General features: G+C 50.7%; 1 protein-coding gene across 5 annotated transcripts in view; it reads right to left on the bottom strand.

The window, feature by feature from the left end:
• ABHD2 (abhydrolase domain containing 2, acylglycerol lipase) overlaps positions 1-22,782 on the bottom strand; it is a 112,707-nt gene that overhangs the window by 1,893 nt on the left and 88,032 nt on the right. For 3 of the 5 annotated variants that reach the window (XM_049614268.1, XM_049614273.1, XM_049614270.1), the window contains 5 exons: positions 19,654-19,746; positions 16,512-16,622; positions 14,405-14,474; positions 12,827-12,911; positions 5,272-10,763 (listed from right to left, as the gene is read on the bottom strand). In XM_049614268.1, coding sequence (XP_049470225.1) covers positions 10,567-10,763; positions 12,827-12,911; positions 14,405-14,474; positions 16,512-16,622; positions 19,654-19,746 — 556 coding nt within the window. In that variant the 3' untranslated portion in view covers positions 5,272-10,566. Of the gene's footprint in view, positions 1-5,271; positions 11,064-12,826; positions 12,912-14,404; positions 14,475-16,511; positions 16,623-19,653; positions 19,747-22,782 lie in introns of those variants that run through there. The other 2 variants (XM_049614269.1, XM_049614271.1) reach the window with 2 other exon arrangements.

The following is a 22,782-nucleotide window of genomic DNA, read 5'->3' as shown; positions in this document are numbered from 1 at the left end:
CTTCCCGCTCCAGGAATTTTTCTGATCCACTGAGAATCCTTGTTCTTGTTTTCCGGTGTGGGTATGTATATACATGTACACGTATATGTGAATGTACATATATATGCATTTATTTCTTATACTCCTTCTTTCATTTCTAGGGTTTGCAGTTTATGTTCATCACCCCAGTAACTTCCTTCTTTATAATGTTCACAGTCGACAATCCATGGTCATAAATGATATTTACCTAAGACTTCTGAGCTGGAGGAGGAACCACAGCAAATTATCGTGGGTGGAGGGGTGGGAGGCTTGACCAGGGAGGATTTTCCCCAAACCCTTTTTTGCAAACTCTTCAAAAACCCTTTGAAAGGCGAGGGTCCCCCTTTCCACATCAAATCTTTCACATGACTCTCGTATTTGAGCTGGAAAGAGTGGAGCTGCTCTGGTTGTACCCCAAGGGATCTCCTAGGACATCTAGAGCTGCGAAAGTATTTCAAGAATGAGGGCATGAACCACGGTGCGTTGGTGCTGAGGAGTCAAGTGATAAGAGAACGGAAACTTGCATTGGCCAGGATGGGGGGCACTGGCGACGGTAGGGTAGAGGTGTTGGTAGAGTGGGGGAGGGGCTGAGGCGGAGTTAAAGACATTTTTAAAGCTTTCAAGATATACTTTGAATTCTTTTGTGAAAGAGTTGTATCCCAAATCTGAGGGAAACAGAGGCTGATCCCTCTTGCGTGACTCCTATCTTTCCCTTGGCCCCCAGTTGCAAGAAGCCCTTGTAGACGCGGCCCAGGCCCACCCTCTGATTAGTAAGGGCTGTAATTTACAAATGAGATCAGGATGTGGAGAAAACCGACAAGCAGATGCTGACCAGGAAGCTCTTGGGGCAGCATTAGTTCTCAACTAAGATCCAAATGGATCATTGGGGTCTCCGCTGCGGTCAGCAGGGCTAGCGCCTTAACTCGGGGCTGGGCTCTGACAAGGAAGGCTGTGTGGTTGGGACCCAGTGAGTGAGCTCCGACTGTGGGCTGGCATCGCCCCCTGCTGGTCTTGTCCTGGTACTACTGCCTCTCCAGGCACAGAGACCACCCCCCACAGGAAAGAGAGGTGGGCAGCTGGGCCAGACCTTTGTCCAGGAAGGTGGTGCCACTTTTGGGAGAATGTGTCTGAGGACCATAAAGGTTAATGTTCAGCCTCGCAAAATCCCAGCCGCTTGTATGCTGGTTTCCTATATGCGGCCACCACCGCCACAGCCATGAGAGGGAAAGAGAGAATAAAATACTCTCTTGAAAACCACCAAGTATGGAACGGGGGACGATGAAACCTGAATTTTATGCTAGCCACTTGCTGCCCTCAACAGCTTTCTTTCCGGAGACACCTGGGATGAGGCAGGAATCATGCCACCTAGAAGTAACTCGAACAAAGCGAGGGTTTTCCAAGTCCCAACCATGCACTTCTGCCATCCTCACGCGGGTCTTCGGGGAATATTGTCAGCAGATGGCGGCAATTTGTTAAGGTGTGGGTGGAGGCCTCAGTAGGGAAATGGGCCACCAGCTTCAGAGAGCCTTGAACGAGACTGGCTACACCGCTCAGTCTCTGGTTTACCTAGGGGGATGCTGGAGGAATCCAATGCCACCTGGCGGTCGGCAAAGCCTGCGGGAAGAGGGATGCATGCAAAGCCTGCCGGAAGAGGGATGCATGGGTCTTAAACTAGCCAGGAAAAGGGCTGAAGAGGCACCTGAGGGGTGAACTGGACCATCTTTCATCCCACTTACTGTGGTGGGCGTGGCTCTGGTGTTGCTGGGTCTGGAAGCTCACAGGATCCTCAGGACCCTCACTACTTAAAGTGGGGTCCCGCCAGGGTGGTGTCTGTGCCACTTGGGAGCTTGCTAGCCGTGCAGAATCTTAGGCCTCCCTCACCTCGGATCTGCTGAATTAGAATCTAAGTTTTAATGAGATCCCTGCAGGCTGGAGTTACCTGGGCAGCTTTGAAACTTCCAGGCCTGGGCCCCATCCCCAGAGACTCTGATGTGCTTGGTCTGGGGTGTGGCCTGGGCACGAAGAGCTCTCCAGGCTTCCCAGGTGGCTCAAACGCACATGGCTCCAAGGCCTGTGTGCCGACATACGGAGGAGGTGAGGATATGGAGGAATTCACCCCGGCAAGTTTTAATATCTAAGGATTTGTACGCGAACTTTGCACTTGGCTCTTCTTTCCTGAGCGGGGAGGACAGAGGAGCAGGGCTGCAAAACGCCCCTGTGGGAAGGCAGCAGCTCATGGTGGCTATCCGGCCCAGAATCAGAGCAATTTCCTCCCTGGGGGCTGTGCCCAGAGGCTGCCCGGCCTTCAGGCAGGAAGTGTGTGGGCGGGTGCACTTGCGTTCCCAAGGTGACCATCCAAAGGCAGGAACAGATGCGGATCAGGGTTTGATGATGACCGCCAGGCCCGGGAATGTTTTTAAAAACCGTTTCCAGGCCCAGCTCAGCTTTCCCAGTGGGCCAAGCAGTTAAGACATCCCAGCTGGAGTCGTACATTCTTTTCGTCTGGTTTCTACACTGTCCCAGGAGGTGATGTGTGAATGGGAACCAAGGAGACAAAGCCAGACCACTGCCCCAAAATAACACTAGCACTTTGAAAAATATTCTTTTATTTGATCCTCTCAATATCCAGAGATAGGCATTCTTGTAAGTATTCCCATCTTACAGGCAAACCTCCCCCCTTCCCCCAAAAACCTGAGGTTAAATCTTGCTCAGGATCAGAGAGCCAGGAAGTGGCTAGGATGGGGCCTTAACCAGTAACTCTGGCTCCAAATCCATTTGGCCCCATCACTGCTCACACTTCGCATCAGATGTTTTATTTCTGGGGGTGGGGGAAGTATGGGTAGGAAGGAAATAGGAACAATGAAATTAGAACTTGATTTATCCCAGGTCAGTGTCACCATCATCAGAGGTAACCTTAGGAGGAAACCAAACTGTTTTCAGTAGAGATGCTGGTTATTTCTTAAAATTTTTTTTTACCGTTTGCTTATTTTTGAGAGAGACAGACACAGAGTGCAAGCAGGGGAGGGGCAGAGAGAGAGGGAGACACAGAATCCGAAGTGGGCTCCAGGCTCTGAGCTGCCAGCACCGAGCCTGAGGCGGGGCTCGAACCCACAAACTGTGAGATCATGACCTGAGGGTAAGTCGATGCGTAACCCACTGAGCCACCCAGGCGCCCCGCCGGGTATTTCTAAAGGGGGTAGAAAAAGCATGAATCAAAATGAAGTTCTGGGTGCACACAGCCACAAGGTGAGGGGGATTTAACTTATTCCCTTTGGGGAGAGATTCGTCGGTTCAAGGCCAAACTGCCTGTAATGTCTTCCCAACCGCTCAGATACTGATAACCTCTAAGGGGGATCCCCAAGAGAGAAATGAGGAGGAAGGCTGGCATACGTACAGAGAACCATCCAGTTAGGTGTTTGGTCCTTGCCCTGGGAAAGTACTCCCTAACAGGGCTGGGGCAGAGGGGCCTGTTAACAAAAAGTATCATAAAAAATAGCACCACTGGGATGGGCGAGTGATTGTAGGTAAATGTCACCGAGCACAAATCCAAAGGGCTGCCTCCGGAGAGGCTCAGCCACGTGCCGATCACACTGGGAAGTTGTCGGCATCAACCAACCTGACACCCTGGACCGGAAACCTCTTCCATATGGTACTTTTCATAGGCAGTATTCTTTGCGAGTTGGTTTTCTTGGATCACAATAATCTGGCTATTTTGTGGGTGTAAGGAAGTGGGGGAATCTTGCTTACTAGGGAGGGACACGCTCTGAAACCTGGAATTGGGCATTCTCCGGTCATGTGACTGCACATCCTCCAAAACCAACACTCCCTACCCCACCTTGCCGGTCAAAGGTTTTGCACAGCCGAGGAGGGAAGAAAACTGGGAGGGTGTGGACTGGCACAACTCTCCTGGTGGGGCCAGTCCCTGGCCCTGAAGACCCTTAGCTTGGATTCAGATACAAAGGAGAAGAAACCACTGCCACCAATCAGTTAACCCAGTATCATCTTAATTTAGGTGATGTTCATGCATGCAATCTTTCCTTCCTTCCTTCCTTCCTTCCTTCCTTCCTTCCTTCCTTCCTCTTCTTTCATAGTTTATTTACTTGGGGGGGGGGGTAGGGATGGGCAGAGAAAGAGGGAGAAAGAGTCCCAAGCAGGCTCCACACTGTCAGTGCAGAGCCTGACGCCGGGCTCGGTCTCACGAGAGAGTGTGAGATCATGACCTGAACCACCCAGAGTCAGATGCTTAACCGACTGAGCCACCCAGGTGCCCCTCACTCAGTCTTTTCAAAGAACACTGTGAGAAAAGCATACAAATCATGTGTGGGACCCACCATTTACATGTCCCCTTACATTGTGTCTACAAGGGTCACTCTAGACAGCAAGTGATTACAGTGTTGGTATCTCATGCCCAGGCCTTCTTGCTCAGAAAGGCTGGGGTTGGTCATTTCTTTGGTGTTTGTTTGCAAGGCTGGGTGAAAAGCACTTGTGATAAGAACTCGGCGTTTTGCCCATTTCCTTCAAGTTCACATTTGGCGAAGGCACCAGAAGAATCCATCCATCCATCCATCCATCCATCCATTTATTTGACGTTTATTTACTTATTCTGAGAGAGAAAGAGAGAATGTATGCACGTGCATGCGCATAAGGCAGGGGAAGGGCAGAGAGACAGAGAGAGACAGAGAATCCCAAGGAGGCTCCGTGTTATCAGGGCACAGCCCGACTTGGGGCTCGATTCCACCAACCATGAGATCATGACCTGAGCCGAAATCAAGAGTTGGACTCAACCGACTGAGCCACCCAGGAGCCCCAGGAAGAACCCTTTTAGACAGAAACTCTTATTGTGCAAAGGACACACAGCCATGCTACAGTTTTAGCCTTTTATTTTTTTTTAAGTAAAGAAATTCCATTGAATCAAAGATAACAAAATTACAGTTTTTGTTTGTAATGATCTTCGTTTACCACCACACAGAATCAAAATAGAGCCCAAAGGAGTATGGGAACATAAAATGATCAAGGACACCATTGTTTAGTATAATTTCTTAATAAAGGTAAATATCCTCATATTTAGAAAAAATTGCATTGCTAGTTGCAAATCTTAAACGCCTCTGTGCTGGAGGATCCTGTATTTCCCCCCCAAAATCCGGCAGCACGGAGGCCGTCAGAACACAAACTCAAAAACACATGATTTTCAGGGCAGCATTTTATGTTTCAGAAAATCAAACAAAACAAAATCAAAACAAAACAGACAAAAATTAGGAATGCGAAAGCGATGGTTCTCAAAAATCAATCTGGAAGCAGATCTGCCAACGGAAGAATGTGGTTGACCGAGTCCAACCAGAAAAAGGAGAGATGGCCCCCGCTCCCCATCCCGCCCCCCGCCCCTGGTGTTGCTAAGGCAGCTGCATTGGCAGAAGTCAAAAGCTCAGGTACAGTGGAGGTCTTCCTGAGGCAGTGGGGAGAGGCCCGGGTCATTCTGGAACTGGTGTGGAGAGGTGACAGGATTCTACACGGACTTGTGCTTTAGGAAAACCGAAGAGGCCAAAACAAAAGCCAGACAAAACCGAAGTCCTATGCCCGGGATGAACCAAGTCCCTGGGAACAGTCTGGGAGAGAAGCGGCTGGCGTGGGGACCGAGGGGGGCGGCAAGGACTCCCGTCAATGACTTGGGCTCCTCAACGTGGGTGGTCTAGAAGGAGAATGCCCGTGGAGATGAAGGGTATTTCTGCAGGGGCTATAAATGGACAGTCCCCAACTTATGGCAACAGTAGATTTCTTGGCTAATGGGGACCAGAAGCGGGGAGAAAGTAGGTTATCGATTTCATTACTAATTGACTGGAGTCAAGGTGAAAGACAACCCACTGGTTAGAAATTGACTCCAGCTTGTTCATTAGAGATACACGAACGCTTTCCCCACGTACATGCCAGGAAAAACAGTTCGGGGTGGGGTGGGGTGGGGTGGGGGGCTGGCTCTTCCAGAAGGGGCAGCTGTCTACTGTCTGGGAGTCTGGGAATGGCCGGTGAGCTGGGCTCTGCAGTCTGCTTCTAAGGGCCACTTGGGGAGGATGCCTGGGTGGCATCCGGGGGCGGCAGCAGCAGTGAGGCAGGCCCGAGGAAGCAGCTTTAGTTTTGGAGAGCGTTCCGGTTCCCACTGCCAGCAAGGGCCGGTGCCCCTTCCCTCAGCTTCAAATGCAATTTGGCAAAAGCAATCCTAGTTTATGAATAAGGGGGGGTCCTTCCTTCTGCTTAGATAACAGAGGGAGGAAAAAACCTTTCCCTCCACTGCTTGGCCTCTAAATGCCACAGACAGGCCACTTTTCATGGCTTTGTGAAGCATCCAAGTAGTCCAAAGTGGCTCCGAAGAACAGAGCGAGGCCGGGAAGGAAGAGAGGCATCGGAGGATGAGACATTTGGCCAGTTGTGAACCATGCGTGCTGTCGAGGGGTGGGGGTGGGGGGAGCTAACGTAACAAGGAGCTCACAGGCCACACGAAAGGATTCTCTGGTTTTGCTGTGGCTTCGCTTCGAACTTCCACGGCAGATTTTAAATTCCAGTGCCGCACTATTGTTGGAACAGCAGGGGATACTCTACAGGCAAAGTAAGGCCTTCTGGGCACAGAGAACAATTCCCGGCGATGCTGTGGTGAATTGCTTTTTAGTAACTCTCCTGTCCTGCCTGGAGGATAGAGCCCTGAGTTCTCTGGACTCCACGTGACGTTTCAGGGGTCTTTCCTTGAGCTCTACGAATCGACGCCACAGGAAAAGAAAAGCCTCTCACATCTCAGACATCTGCTCGCCTGGCAAACACCAACAAGAACACATGCATTGTTCCCCTGGAGCTGGCAGAAGGGATCTCAAGTCACACAGTTACAAAGAGAGCTCTCATTCAGATGCCAGGCATATAAGCTCAGCTATCCAGAAAGCTCAGCTTTAATGAAGACTGTAGTTTCAGAATGAAAGCCTGAGCGGGAAGGATTTCTGCCCCGGGAAATAAGACTATGAATCTCAATGCTCTGAATCACACAGAAGGCTGGGGACATTCGCCTAGTTCCAATGGTCAGCACCTGTCCCAGTCACAAGACCACCCTCGGGACAGCAAGGGTACTGAGATGCCGGCGGAGAGTCTAAAGAGAAGCCAGTCAGACACAGGGCTTTGGGCAACATCGAGGGTCTTCGGCAGAAGTTCCCTCTGTCTGAGCCCCCCCAAGATGACGCTGGAGCCTGGACGCAGCCACTGCCATTTGCAAGGATGGGTCCTCAGGCAAATGGTGTGTAAATAGGTGAATGGTCTTAGAGGCGGTCTAAGGTGAGGGAACTGGGGCTCAGAGAGGTGAAGTGGTTGCCCGCAATCCAGCCTGAATTAGAGACAATCAGGACAAGAACCTGGGTCTCTTGGACCCTGGTCCCCTACCACCAGGTCAAGAAAGGGCACGCTCCTGTTCAGCCCTGTTTCACCTCTTACGGTACATCACCGGGTTCCTCGCAAGCGTAAGGTGCTAAAGAGAGGTGCAAATACATTGACAACAAACCACTTCTTGCTTTCCTTCCGCTCTGGAATCACTGGTGCAAACTCACCGCAGGGAAGAGAAGAGCTTTTCCTGAAGTCTGTTTAACCTCCTTGTGACACAAGGTATCAAGGAGACCTGACGCCATTTTCCAGGTAATGTTAATTTGACCCGGATCAGTTGCTCACAAGGTGCCTTCTAACCCTTTAAGAGGCCGAGAGTACGGCAGAAATGCGGGTGCCTCCCGTCCGTGGTGTTTCATGTGTCGATATGTTACCCCTGCAACAGGACTGGCTAGGTCCACGCAAGTTATATCTTTATTCTGATTTTAAGATATAATGTTCAAATGATGTTTGAACATTCGGCCTTGTTTCAAGCCAGACAGGACCTTCATCAGCAATGAATGGCTTCAGGAAGACACGCAAAGAAAGCTGCAGGAAGGAAAAGGCTGACCTACATATAAAATGCCGCTCCCTTGTCTATTAGGCAGGTTTGCATCTCTGTAAATTCAATGCCTCTGTGCTCTCATTCAGGGACAAACAAAAATTCTCCTGTAAGACCGCCACGGTCACATTCTCATTTCCATGCCTGAGAGCCTGAAGCCTGAACAAAGGGCTTCAGTTGATCTCATGTGAGCCAAAATGGAATGTGAGTGCCATTCGGAGTCACACACATAGAAAGACTTCAGCTGGGACAGGGCCCCCACGCTCCCCTGGGGTAAATTCCGGTCGTGTGGCGACCAAGGCCTGGCCCCAACCCCTGCCTCAACTCCATGGGGCCCCAGGGACTTCTGGTCCCCCTCCAGAACTGGTGTCTTTTCTCTTCCTGAATGGGGCGGGTACCTGGCCACTGCTTTGTCAGAACAGGTCAAGAGATGTGACCTAAGGCAAAGAAAGGCACCCCTTGCTTCCCGGGATGGCGATTCAGCCCCACTTAGATATTGCTTCGTTTACCTAATTTCACAAAAGGTCTTGAGAAACAAAGGGACCAGTGGGAAACAGGACTGTGACTCTTCTAGGTTACAGCTGTGTTATAGGCTGGAGGGAAAAGCAAGAGGGGAGGGGCCGGCTTCCAAATTGAGGGGGTAGATGATAAAGTGCCAATCTGTGCTAAAAGAACATGGAAAGGAAATGCACTAGAAACATAACAGTTGGGCGCAAAAGTCACAATGATGAATCTGGCGTGTGTGAGAAAGCACAACACAATGTGGAGACCACAGAAATCTCCATCTTTTGAGACAGCGGCTGCTTTTGATGTTATTAATTAGGATGACCTGGTGATTGTCAGACAACTTCAGGTTACAGACGTGACTGTCACAGCCACTTGGACCGACGCCCAGAAGACATCCACCTGCAACCCTGAGGGGCGTATCTAGGCCCTGGCTCCCTTTACCCCTGAAAGATCCACACAGACCCACTATTTATAATCCTGTCTGTCCTGGAGCAAAGGAGATGAAGCAGGGACATTAAAAAAAAAAAAAAAAAAAAAAAAAAAAGTATTCAGACAATTTCACTCACAGTTCCATTTAGTTCCAGATAGCAACTGCCGATTTTTCAAAGTGCAGGGTTTTTAGATATTCAAGTACCACAGGACTGGAGGAAAGGAGTACTTGAAACCTCGAATAACATTTTCATTTGAAAAGACACACTTTGGAAAGATCTCTCCAACAGACTGTAAATATAGGCTATTAAATTAAAAATCTGGTTTCAAAATAACACCCTTTTTGGTTGGAAAGATCTTTCTCCAAACTCAGATCCAGCTTTTGAACTATTCGGTATCAAAAGCCAGAACTAGAAAGACTTGGGTTAAAAAAGTAAAATGATAATCGAATGTTTAAAAAAACCCCAAAACACCACTTTATATGAAAATGAGGGACAGGGAAAAAAAAAAAAAAAAAAAAGGCGAATGATGACATCTACAGGAGGCCTCCCTGAAAGGATGCTCTTTCTCTCAGACCTCAGTGAGCTGAGTTTGTCATGGATCGTTAGAACCGGCAGTGACCTCGGCAATCCACCTGGTTCAAGTCCCCTGAAGAAACTGAAGTTCAAGGGACTTTTCCAGGGTCATACAGCCAGTAAAAAGCAGAGTCTGGCGTAGCCCAAACTTCACTCCCTGCCAGGCCCTCTTCTGAGACATCACGCTGTGATTACACAAGGCAGCTGCACGAGGACAGGCCTTGATTGATACATTGGAGGCCCCTGGGAGCCAAGAGACGCGTCTACGTGTACATTTCCGTAAAAGGAGCTACGAGATGTTTCTAATTTAAAGGCCCCGCAGAACAGTGTTTCCCAAATTTGCCTGGTGGTGAGGATCACCAGGGACACTGGCCAAAAATTAAAATCTCCAGACCCCTTCCCGGACCCACTGAATCGGCCTCTCCCAGGGGAGGGACCTGGGAGGCTGAATTTTCAACAAGTGCCCCAGGTAATTCTCATCATCGGCAAAAGTGTGGGAGACTGCCTTAGAAGACTGTAAGGGAGAAACCTGGCTCGTGACTCAAGAGAACTTTCTTGGCCACGTAAGAGGCCAGACTGCAGTGTGGGAGGCCCGGGCGCTTGGGCTCCCAAGCCAACCTGCATCGTCAGCATCGGCTTAGGTTGGCGAGCACTTGTCAGGGTCTACATAAGGACACATACAACCACCGCAAAATAGCATACATCCTTCACTGCTCTGGGGGACAAGCCTTTCGATTGGCAAAGCAAAACTGCTGTTCAGACACATTTTTCATAGGGAAACTAGATGTAATTGGCTTAAGAGCAATCAAACGCCGAGACTGGGACAGGAGGGTGAGAATCCTGTCGCCAGTCGCCGTGGAGAACAAGGCGGTGGAGAAAACCAGTAACTAAGCACAAAAATAGGCTGGAGCCCCCAGGGACTGGCCGCCTGCTCCAGCGCAGGTGCGCCTGGTGGGTGGTCCCCGCTGATGGCGTGAGGTCAGATCCAGGTCACTGAGGGAGGTGGGGGGTGGGGGTGGGGGACCTGAAACAGCCGGTGATGGACGCGGGTTCCAGGGGAGGCAGCTGGAGCGCGCCGGAGTCCGGGAGGCCTCACTCCAGGTCGGCCTCCACCTGCTCCGTGTCAGAGCACTGAGACTTGTTCCGCTCCCACTGGCAGATGGCGTTGGCATACTCCACCACCAGCTTATCCATCCACGTCAGGGGCTCGGGGAACAGCACGGAACCCTCAAAGAAGCCCAGGTGGCCCCCGTGCAGAGGCAGCACAAACATGACGTTCTCCCGTTTCTCTGCGGGGGGAAGGCAGCTGAGTGAGTCACCGTCTGGCGCGCTCCAAGGCAGGATGTGCCAAAGGGCGCCGGCCAGGGTGGGCCCGGGCTTTCCCCCCGGGTGAAGGTCACCAAGAGGATGTACTCGACTTCTCCTCACTCTGCCTCACTCACCAGAGTGGGAGGGAGATGAGGCGGGTGGCCAAGGCCTGGGATCTAGCAGGTACTGGAACAGCTTGGCTTTGGGGCGGAATGGGCACCGGCTTAAGCAACGCTTTGAAATCCAGAGGGTTCTCAGACTCGGGTGTATGTTAGAATCACCTGGGGTGACAGAGAGGGAGGGAGCACGCACGCTCGGGTGCACGGGTCTCGCTAAAGCTCCCCAGGTGATTTGATTATACAGCCAGATGCTTCAAATCTGACCGTGCCTCCAAATCCGGGCTGTCACCTTAATGTACCTTAATACGCCAGGTGGAAAAGCTGACATTCTGCATTTCTAACCAGCTCCCAGGTGACGCCGAAGCTACCGGTGGGGGCCAGGCTTTGAGGAGGGATTCACGGCCACGTATGCGGTTATTTACTTCAGCGGAGTCAATGTTCTTTCATCACAGACACTTCTCGTTTGAGACTAAAACAGAACTTAAAGCTGGCCATGCCCAGCGCCGCTAACCTGGAGCCTGACTTCAGGAGTCCACACGTGGGCTAGTCCCGCGTGGGCTCGGAGAGGCCATTAGTGAAGATAGGGCAAGATGGGCAGCCATGTGTGGCCAGGGACCACAGAAAAATGTCTTCCCAGGGGACCGACTGGCAGGGGCCCGGCTGCTCCAGGCCTTGGAGGCACCTCCTGGGGCGCACAGTTCTGGCTCTGCGGGACTCTCTTGCGGGGTGACCCTGCCTTCTGCTTCCTTTTCAGTTGCGATTTCATAGATTCTGCGTGGCAGCATGAGAGCTACTGGTGTTACTCTGGACACCGGAAGGAAATGGCACGGCCGCTTTCTCTGCTGCACGCTGCTCACTGGGCTGCTTTTGTGCAGGGAGCCTACGGCTTGACAGCGGGTTGAGGACGGGCGGCTTTATCACCTCACACACCTGTATCACACACAACATCCACTCCGAGCAGGGCATGGGGCTCCACCCGCTGTGGCTTTTACTCCCCTGGCCTGGAGTTTGAGCCAGAAGGGCCCCTGCTCTGCTTAATATAGGATATTTATAAGAGAAACATGGTCGCGGAGGGCTACAGAGGGCAGGAGAATGGGTCCCGGGGAACTGAATTGCAGTGCAAGTGGTCTTGGGATTTCCAAGTGTTTCCTTCTGCTGCTACATGCTCGCTCGCTCGCTCTCTCTCGTTTCTCCCTCAGCCCCTCTCTAGCGTGGGGTGAGACCGAGCCGGCCTGAAACACAGCGGCATTCCCATGAGCAACGTTCTTTGCTTTTTCAGTTGCTTATATTTTTATCCTCAAAGCAGATGGAGAGGCTGTCAGAAGAGGCAGCAGAATTGGCTTTTTTGTTCTGCTTTTCGTGTCAGGTTTTTAAAAATTTTTTTTAATGTTTATTTATTTTGAGAGAGAGAGAGAGCATGAGGGGGGGTGCAGAGAGAGAGGGAGACACAGAATCGGAAGCAGGCTCCAGGCTCTGAGCTGCCAGCACAGAGCCGGATGCGGGGGTCAAACCCGTGAACTGTGAGATCATGACCTGCGTCGAAGTCAGAAGCTTAACTGACTGAGCCACCCAGGTGCCCCTCGTGTCATGTTTAAGTCGAAATATCTCTTTATATCAAACTCTCCAATTTAATGGAACCATAAACCCTGAAACAATAATTTCACAGAACACTGGGGAACTCCCCAAACCCCTCTTGGCTATGGATATAAATGACGGTCATCTCTGGCACCAAGAGAGAACACAAGGCTCTGCCCAGGGCTCATCACAGCCCCAGTACTATCAAGGCAGGCTGAACGAGAACCCCGCCACGGGATGTCCTTCCCCACAGAAGCTGACCTACAAGAGGTGACGGCAGTATGAAGGTGACAGAGTTTGCCATGGCAACGTGCTGAATGGCCAAGGGAGCAGCAGGAAGGAACACTTACCTGAAAGAGATTTTGGAATGGTTAGGAGGCTTTCATGCACCAAGGGGTCATCAGCTGCGTTGACCAGCATGAGAGGCACATAAATCTGCAACAGGAAAATAAAGGAGAAATAAATGATCGATTCCCTTTCTTAGACCCCCCTGTCCCCCCGAGTCAAGGCTCAAATTCAACTACCGGACATGCCTCTGAAGCAAAGGGAAGAGGGTTCCTGTTCAGTCCACCGCACGAGTGGATTAAGGCTGCCTGTGTTCCCTGGCGGTGGCATGAACCGTAACTGCAATCTGATGGCGGCCTGGCAGGTGTCCTAGGGGACCCACGTGTTCTGATGGAGCCTGGGTAGGTGCTCAATGGGGCTCACCGGCAAAATCTTTCTGATGAGACTCCCAGTATTTCAGGTTAGCCCACCTTTCAGAAAAGTGACCCTACAGAGAGTGATGTACACATTCATTCCATTTATACTGTGGGGAGGACAAATGGAGGGTGCTCCCTTCCAGACAAGGGAGATTTTCTAGGGGAATCTGAAGGGGAAAACCAAGAGTAGGCTGGTGGATATTGGGAAGCTCTTACTGGGGTTGCGTTCAACATCCATTGTAGTAAAATAGCCTTTTTCATTTTCGGGGAGAAGGGCTGAAGGGCACTCAGACGCTATGGACAGCCGCACCCGGGCAGCATAGAGACTGGCTGTGCCAACCTGGCGCTCTCAAACACTGGTCTAGACAGCTCAACGGTTCTGTAGCGGCTTCAATGAAGGCACCCAGAGCCTGGGGGATGATGCTAAACCAGGAGGGGTGACCGATGTGACAGACGGCAGGACCACAATTCACAATTACGTGCTTCAGCTGGGTGAGTAGGGGGCCGAGCCACCAGGTGGACATTGACAGGGCTAAATGGGAAGTCCTGCGCTTGAGGGAAAGGAGCAATTGTACAAAGAATGAGGAGAGACTGGTTTGGTGGTGGTGCAGGTGAAAACAGAGGGCGCTGATGAGTGGCCAACAAACTTAATTTAATCCACATAAAGTTTATGGCAGCTGCCAGAAACTGCATTAATAGAAACCTGGCCATCTTGCCAGCAGACCTGTTCCTCATCGTTCTGATACAGAAATACATCTCTTTTCCTCTGGGCTCACCAGATCATGGCGGGAACTTGGAGGTTTAGTCCTAGCTGCCACACTAACAAAATGCACAATGGCAAAAAAAAAAAAAAAAAAAAAAAAAAAAAAGTCCAGAATTGTAAGAAATCTACACAGATCTATGAACGACCATGGCAGGAACCAGGCAAGATTACACTGTCAAAGAAGACTAAAAAAAAAAAAAAAGGGTGTTGCAGTAATTTTAAGGGCTTTAACACGGACACAGGAGCAGACTGGTCCCGCTCTGCACCTAGGGGCAGCTCTGGGATTAATTTACGGAGGCCCCAGAGAGCCAGAGTTTGGTTCACAAACAAAGCCCAAGTCAACAGCTACCGCGGTTCGAGCCTGAGGAGGTTGGGGAGCATGCTTGTTGCACGGGGTGTGAAGGTGGGGGGAAGTGATGCTACTTCTGAGCTGCTGCTACCTCTGAGTCCGTGCTGTCACTCACCCTGTGCAGGTACCGCATGCAGCTCTCCTCCTCATAATATTCCTTCAGGGAGCTGTAGCCGTGGAACTTCCTGGGAAGGAGAGGACGAAGCCACACTCGTCACAAGGTCGGATGCAGAGTGGATTTTATTACTGCTCCCATCCCACGCTGACACGTCACATCAGTTGACAGTACAGATGCACCAGCGTTAGGGGTTAGGAGCTCTGGCTTTGGTATCTGGGCTCAAATCCTGACTCTGCCACTTACCGGCTCCGTGACCTCAGGCAAACTCTTTAACCTCTCTGAGCTTCTCCGTAAAATGGAGCCAGGGACAGCACCTTCCTTAACGGCACTGAGATTTATGGCAGTAAAGTGCACACCAGCACAGAAACTCAGTGTTATCTATAGTATTTATTAGCACAGGTTACACACTTCGAGTCAGTATAAAACCAGATGTCACCGCAGACGCTAGGAAAATGACATTCAAAGCCATTTATGAGAGCTCTTCTTTTCAACAAAATTCTTCCTGGCCGAGTAACCCAGACCACTGTGAATTGCAATGCAATACGTATCAGGTAATGGGCATGAGACAGAGATTCAGTTACTGATTCCGTCCACCCACGGAGCAGTAGTCAGAGATAAATTGACATTTAACCAAACCTTTGTTGTTCCAGAATGAAAGTCCTGTAGGTTTGCTGTGCCCTGTGCCCTGTTCATCCTGGGGCTCTGACACCAACAGGCCGAGTCACCCTCAGGCCAGGGGATCTTTGGAAACCTCTTTCTGATGCACATTAGGACTTCTGGTATCTGAATGGTGGTTGTGTTCTATCCTGACTGGCGTCTTAAAGATATCATGCCTCCCCTGAAGATGTACATCTCCTCCACTGCCAGGCCCCATAGACATCTCTGCCTGGGAAGCCTCCAGAAAGTTCAGGCTGCACAGCCACGGTCTACTCTGCAGGGAGTGGCTGAGCGCAGACATCACCTCTGGGCCACCTGTCTGCATGCAGTCAGTCCCTTTGTGGTCCCAGAGGGCCAGGAAAGCACTCCAGGCCTCCAGTATTACTGGTGACCTTCATGAAAACTGCTACGATCCAACACCATTCAAAAGGAAGAGCTTTAGGGAGAGTTGAACACCACTCCCTCTGGGGCTTAAAAAAATTCACACGATCAATGGGGGAGTTTAAATGTTTGGTTTCTTTCTTGTTAGTACCACAATAAAGTCGCATTTCCCATCTTCAGTGAGAGTGGGTAGAATCCATTCTCAACTTCTGAACATACCAGTGATTTTGTAGTGTCTATTTCCTTTGCATAACCGTTAACAGGCTTATTTCAAGGTTGCTTGGTGTAAGAAAGCTACTAAAATCCTGTAAGGAAGATAAGCACCCTCAGGTCAATATCTGCCTATCTACTGGGTGAACAGTTAGCTTGCTTTAGATCATGCCTGAAGGTATCAAATAAAAATGATGTTGTTTTTAAAGAGAACGATGAGGCCAGAGATCAACGTTGCCTTTTCCAGCTAAGGCTAAGCTCAATCAGAAACTATGGGTGCTAGGAAGGAAGACACTGTCAGGGTCTCAGCCTCAGGTGCCTGAAGGGAGGGGGCAGGGAAGGATAAAGGACTGAAGTGGGCAGGGTTTATGCATTATACTCAGGAGAGACTTCACTGCCCCAAAGAAAGAGGCTCTGTTTTCTTGCAATGCACAGCCCTCCTTGTCTATTTCTTGTTTTTTACTTTGGGTAGAGACACAGATAAACGCAAGAAATATTTCCTTCTCCTGCAAATGCAAATTACGTGGCACCTGATCCCTGCCCCAGGGTCAGAGCACGGCAGGTGGGGTAAGGGCTATGGACAACTAGGGTGTGCGCACCCCAGGTCCCCAGTTTTCAAGCCCAGTTACACCGCACAAGAATGAAGAATGAGTGGTGAGAACTTCTTGTTTTCTAAGGGCAACTAGAAATTTGGATTCTTCTGTGCAGTCTTCAGTTTTTATTAAACACTAGACATTTATTCAAAGGGAAAAAAAAGACCTTAATGCTGAAGTGGGCAGAGGAAAAGCCCTTGAGCTGGGCAATGCCGGCCTGTAGCCCCCACGTCTGGCGCCCTGCCCCCTGAGCATGGACACACCTCATCACGTTGTCATCAATCTGCATCAGGGACGTGGCTGTGTAGAGGCGGCTCAAGTCAGTGTCCTCCAGGCTCTGGGGTTTCTTAACATGGTCTCCGAAAAGAGCTTGCCTAGAATGAGACACAACAGCAAACAGAACAAAAAGCAGATGATGAACCAAATCGTGTTGTACATTTGGAACACCTTACAATTTTATTTTTCAGCTCAATAAAGCTGAAAAAAACATGTAAAGGGCAGATGATAACCGTGAGCAGAGCCTGCTTCCTTTCCCCAGGGGGTCAAGCCAGGAGAGAGTATCTGACAGGGGATACAGGGCAAGTCGGAGAGAGATCCCTTCAGCCCTCAGAATGTTCCAGAGGATGAGCTTGCAATGTTGATTTTTGAATAACTGCAGAAAGATGATTGCCAAGGTCTTGTTTTCCTTTTCGGAGGCAGCTAGACAAACTAAAGAGCGGGTTTGAGCCTAGGTGAGTACTGTCACCCTTGAACAATGCGGGGGTAGGGGCGCCAGCTTCCAGTGCAGTCAAAAATCCACACAGAACTTCTGACTCCCTGGACACTTAACGATTAATAGCTTACTGTTGACCGGAAGCCTTGCCAAGAACCTCAGACAAAAAAACCCCACATATTTTGTATGTTACATGTATTATGTACTGTATTCCTACAATAACGTAAGCTAGGGAGAAGAAAATGTTATAACAAAATCATAAGGAAAAAAATATATTTATAGTACTGGACTATAAGAAATCCACAAGGGGTGCCTGGGTGGCTCAGTCGATTGAGCGTCCGACTTCGGCTCTGGTCATGATCTCATGGTTGGTGAGTTCAAGCCCCGCATCGGGCTTGCTGCTGTCAGCGTGGCCCCCACTTTGGATCCTCTGTCCTCCCCTCTCTCTGCCCCTCCCCTGCTTGTGCTCTCCCCAGAAGAAATAAATGCTTAAAAATAAATAAATAAAAAATCCACATGCAGGTGGACTTGTGCAGCTAACACCCGAATTGTTCAAGGATCAACTATATTACAAATCCTTCACTGAAGGGGAGGGGAGGTCTTCGGAAGGGATCTATAGAGAGTGGTGGGCGGTCAGCCAAACAGTGGGGGGCGAGGGCTCACCTTTACACTGGTGTTGACACCACCCCTTTCTCTTTAGGAGCTGTTTCAGTCACTTAACAAGGAAGACATTGGAAAACCCATTTAGCGCTGGGGCAAATCAACTGCTCTCCAATGTGTTAGCTAAAAAGCTTACGTATACTCCGAAGAATAGTCATTTCCATTAAGAACAAGATCCATCTTGAGAAGATGATAATAAAGGTAGAGATCAAAACACACACACTTAGACCTTCATCCCCTGCAGGGTCTCAGGCACATAGCAGAAGGAGGGCTGAGTCTGCGGTCTGGCCCTCCACGTTCTGGTGTCTACTCACTACCCCTCTCAAAGAAGAGCACATTTCTTTAACATCTTTCCCCCAAAAAGATTATGAGGAAGATTGTATACCTACAGTTTAGAATTCACAATTTATTATTATTATTTTTTAACATTTATTTAGTATTATCAACATTTGTTTATTTCTTTGAAAGACAGAGCACGAGTTGGGGAGAGATAGTGAGGGAGACACAGAAATCCGAAGCAGGCTCCAGGCTCTGAGCCATCAGCACAGAACCCGACGCAGGGCTTCCACAAACCGTGAGATCATGACCTGAGTCCAAGTCAGATGCTTAACCGACTGAGCCATCCAGACACCCCTAGAACTCACAGGTTAAAGTGCCCCTAAAATTTCTAAATGTTTGGCTTTCTGTAGGAAATTGAAAAAAATGTAAATACACCTAGAGCACATTCAAAGGGTTCCCTCAATTTGTTAAGAATTACATGATGGACCTTCTGGACTGATTAATTAGTGGCAAGACTGGGCCCTGTGGCCAAACAAACGTTCCCTGGGAGGAGTCCCCTCCCGTTCCAGAAGTGTGGAAGGCAGACAGAGGACCTGCACTTGGTGTCAGAGGCTTGGCTTCACCCCTTCTGGAACGTCAGCAAATCCCCAGCCCCCTGTGAACCTCAGCTGAGCCACACCTGACTCACAGCTGAGACCCAAAGACCACCAGCTGAGTGAAAACAGTTTACATCCGGTCAGCCCAGGGGACAGAAGCCTCCTTTTGTACCTCCCCGCACCAGTCACAAGGGCCTAGCAGCTTGGCAGCCTGAGGGGCCTGTGAGCACCAGCCCTGGCCAGACTCCACGTGGATCCTGCCCAGTCTGGGGCGCCTGGCTAGGGCAGGCCATTACCATGTTTTCTTTTAACCACTGAGATCAGTCAGGTCGCCTTTCCTGGGATGGCATCAAAACCCCTCTAAAATTGCTCTGTCTGCGTCCCCGTGATGTGCCAGGCTCTGGAGGTGGGGGAGGTGGATCAAACGCAGCCCAGGCCCTCCAGTGCTTTACAGTTTAGTTCAAGACACAGGATTCACACCGGGGAAGCAACAGAAAAACAGTTCGGGGGTGAAGGAGTTGGCTTCACAGAGGAGCACGGAGACGGACCTAAAGTCTGGGGAGACGTGACAGGAAGGGCATTTTCGGCGAGGCCCCGGTGGCGTGGGAGAGGCCAGAGGGCGCGGGACCTCCAAGTGGCCCAGTCCGGCTAGAGGGAAGGCGGGTGCAGGGGAAGGGGGAGGGACGGTGTGACTATTCACAATCACGACGATAAAGCCATCGCCAATACCTACTGACCTGTCCCGCACGCCGGGCGCCGCTCCAAGCGTGGTCAGGGGCGACCCCACCCAAGCACCGTGAGCAGGAGCGAGGCAAGACCGGCATGGGGAACACGCAGAGGCGTGCACGAGAGCAGCCTAAGGAGAAAGGTCCCCAGACCGTGACAGGCCCCCTCGGGGTTGCTCTAGTTTGGGCAAGAATGGCGTAGAATGGTTCCTCGTCTTGGGTACGTGGGGAATCATGAAAGCAGAAAGCGAGTTGGCGAATTGGGTAGCTCGGGACCAGTCTGCTTCTGAGCGAGTCACAAAGCGGTCGGCAGAGAATCTGCGGCAACCCTGCCTCTCTCGTCCTCCTGGACAACCGCGAGTTCTGGCCTTCGTGACTCGGGAATGAGCTCAGAGGGGAACGGTCTCCTGAGGGGGCACGGAAGGCGACGCACCTGTGCGAGAGGATGATCTTCTTCATGTTGTCCGCCATGAGGAAGTTGTAGAAGCGCCGGCACTGGTCCCACTGCATGAAGGTCTCCTGGGCCCTGAAAGAACCACGGGGGAAGTGAGAGACCGCACCCGGGAAGACGCGCTGCAGGGAGGCCTTGTAGGGACCCGCTAGCGGCCCGTGCTGGGGCCCCGAGAAGGTGCTCCCGGCACCTCTCCCTGGAGGAGGAGGGCACTGGCTCCCGCCCCAGAACACGGGTCTTTGCGGGGTGGTCTCCGGCTCTCCGTAGGGGAGCCGCAGGGCTGAATGCAAGGCCCCAGCGGGGAAGCTCTCTGGGGGCACAGGCTTTGTGGGTGGCAGTCCCGACACCCCCTTGCGGCACAGTGGCCTTTCTCAGGACCTGCCAGTACTGGCCTTTGAACACATCCATTTGGCTTCCCACCTGGCCAGACGGTTTTTCTGGCTTAGTGAAGGAGTACGTAAGGGGGGTGGGGGTGGGGGTGTGGAGAGGCACAGTGCAGGGAAAAACTTAAAAGAACTTCTCGGTCGCTGTTTGAGAGGCAAAGGGAAAGCATACAGTGGTGGGCTTTCTATTGATTAGCCTTAGAATGTTTAAGGGGCAAGGAAACGGAAGAAGACGACGGGCGACCCACCCTCCCTGGGCGCGGCTGCTGCGGCTCGTTCTGAAGTCTTTTCCCCCCTCAAGCTACTGTGCACCGGCAGCATGACTAGGCCTACCTGACATGAGGGCCACCGCCTGAGTCCCAGCAGTAAAAGGCAGGTAGTATTATCCCCACTCTAGATTAGGAGACCACCACGCACTCAGGTCAAGGGAAAGTGCGGCCTTCTCTGCGCACCTGCGCAGATTTCCTTGGCCACACGACAGGTGAGCAAACACCAGTGTGCTAATTCCCACCGCCTGGCTCGGCCCCCCCTGCTCAGTGCTCTCTTCCCTGGGTGTGAACCCAAACATCACCGGGTCCATGCTAACTCCCACCTTGCAGACGTCTGGGTCTCGAGGCCTGCTTCCACTCTGGGGGTGAACCCGGGTGTCACCATTCCTACGCGGGGTCCATCGGTTTCCTATCCCAGATGGCCAAAGAGGGGACGGGGTGGTTCATAGGTTTTTGTTGTTTTTTTTTTTTAATCCAGAAGAGTTTATAAAAGTTATTTCCCCAAGGCTGCCACCCTTCAATTTTGGAACGGCAAACATTTCCCATAATACCATGGTTAAAAAATAAGAGGTAGTGGGAGGTTAAAAGCAAGAGGGTTTGTGGCTTTAATGGTGTGTGACATGCTCATAAAACGTGGGCTGAAGTTCACATAAACCGTGGGAAAGCTAACACCGCCTTCAAAGGTCAAAAGGCCCTTCTATAAATGCACGGGGGGCTCCCCAAATGCCGCACACACAGAAAGGATAGGCCAGATCACTGTGGGTGGGACCCCGACTAAGGCAGGGATCTGGACACTTGCCTCTTAGTCTGAGCGAGGAGGAAGGAGGGAAGTCACCCAATCCATGAGGCAGAACCTGCTTCCTCCGCTGGCATCCCCTCCTCTGACCTTGGACCCAGGCTGCCCCCTCCTCAGAGAGCAGACAGTCTCATTATCCCAGCTTTCTCTTGCCTTTGTCCATTTCTTCCTTGGCTGACTTCGTAAATGCTTTGGTTAGCACGTCCTTCGTATTAGAGGGAACGCATAAGGCAGGAAGTGGGGAGGTGCTGACCATAAACGTTAAGACCTGAGCGACAGCACCGCGGAGGCTCTCTTGACTGAAGATCACAGGCACCACTCACCGAGAGGCTCTGGGGGACGCACAGGGGCCCTGGGCTTGAGGAGGACAGGGAAGAAGGATGCTGGAACCATCCGCCTCCATCAATGCTGGCTGACGCGGATTCCTAGCATCTCTGCTTTACTACTCAGCATACACAGGGACTGTCTTTCACCACCTTTGTGTATAAAATTAAGGAACTAACACTTAATTTTATACTGGTTGAAGAAAACATAATCAAGGGCAATGTGTTATAAATGCATTCATTCCATATATTTTTTAAAAGGCCTCATTTCTTCAATCCCAACAACAACAACAACAATATATGGAAGGAAATCCGAGAGGAGAATCTATAGACTAAAAGAAACTTACGAGACAGATCAACAAATGCCACGCATAGGCATTACATGGATCCTGATCAAACAAGCCAACTATTAAAAACCTTCTGTGAGATAATCAGGGAAATCTGAACGCTGAGTAGAAATGGGATATTAGGGAATCATTCATTTCTTGGCATGATAATGGTACTGTGGTCACATAAGAAAAAGTTCTTAGAGTCTTTCAGTGCAAACTAGTAAAGTATTTTCAGATGAAATGATATGATGCCTGGGATTTGCTTTAAAATAATCAGCTTCGGGGCGCCTGGGTGGCGCAGTCGGTTAAGCGTCCGACTTCAGCCAGGTCACGATCTCGCGGTCCGTGAGTTCGAGCCCCGCGTCGGGCTCTGGGCTGATGGCTCGGAGCCTGGAGCCTGTTTCCGATTCTGTGTCTCCCTCTCTCTCTGCCCCTCCCCCGTTCATGCTCTGTCTCTCTCTGTCCCAAAAATAAATAAAAAACGTTGAAAAAAAAAAATTAAAAAAAAAAAAAAAAAGAAAAAGAAAAGAAAATAAAATAATCAGCTTCTGGGGTAGCAGAGTGTGCCTGAGCTGTGGAGGAACCAGAGTGGCTGTGAGCTAGGCATTGCTTAAGTGGGTGATGGGCACCTGGGAATTCAATATCTTACTCTTTTTACTTTATATGTGCCTAAAATTTTCCATCATAATGAAGGAGGAAGAAGAAAAAGAAAGAAAATAGACAATTATTTTAGATTATGAGCTACTGAAAATTATTTGCCCTGCTGAGGAGATCAAAGTTCAAAGAGATACAGAGAAAAGCCGAAGTTAGTCTTAACCGGGTAACTGTGAGCCTCAACAATCATTCTCAGGGACGGCAAAGTGACCGGTGGGTCGTGTGGAGCACAGCGCACTTCCCATTGAGGCCGAACTCCCATTTTGCTGCCCTGTTTTTGCAGCGAGAGGAGGCAGGAGGCAGGAGCAGGCTGGTGTGGCAGATGGGCCGGGGGCCTTGGGGCGGGCGGCGGCATGA

Source organism: Panthera uncia (assembly GCF_023721935.1).
Source record: "Panthera uncia isolate 11264 chromosome B3 unlocalized genomic scaffold, Puncia_PCG_1.0 HiC_scaffold_2, whole genome shotgun sequence".
Taxonomy (NCBI): Eukaryota; Metazoa; Chordata; class Mammalia; order Carnivora; family Felidae; genus Panthera; species Panthera uncia.
Note: the sequence above shows the minus strand (reverse complement) of the source record. Positions and strands in the feature narration are given on the sequence as shown.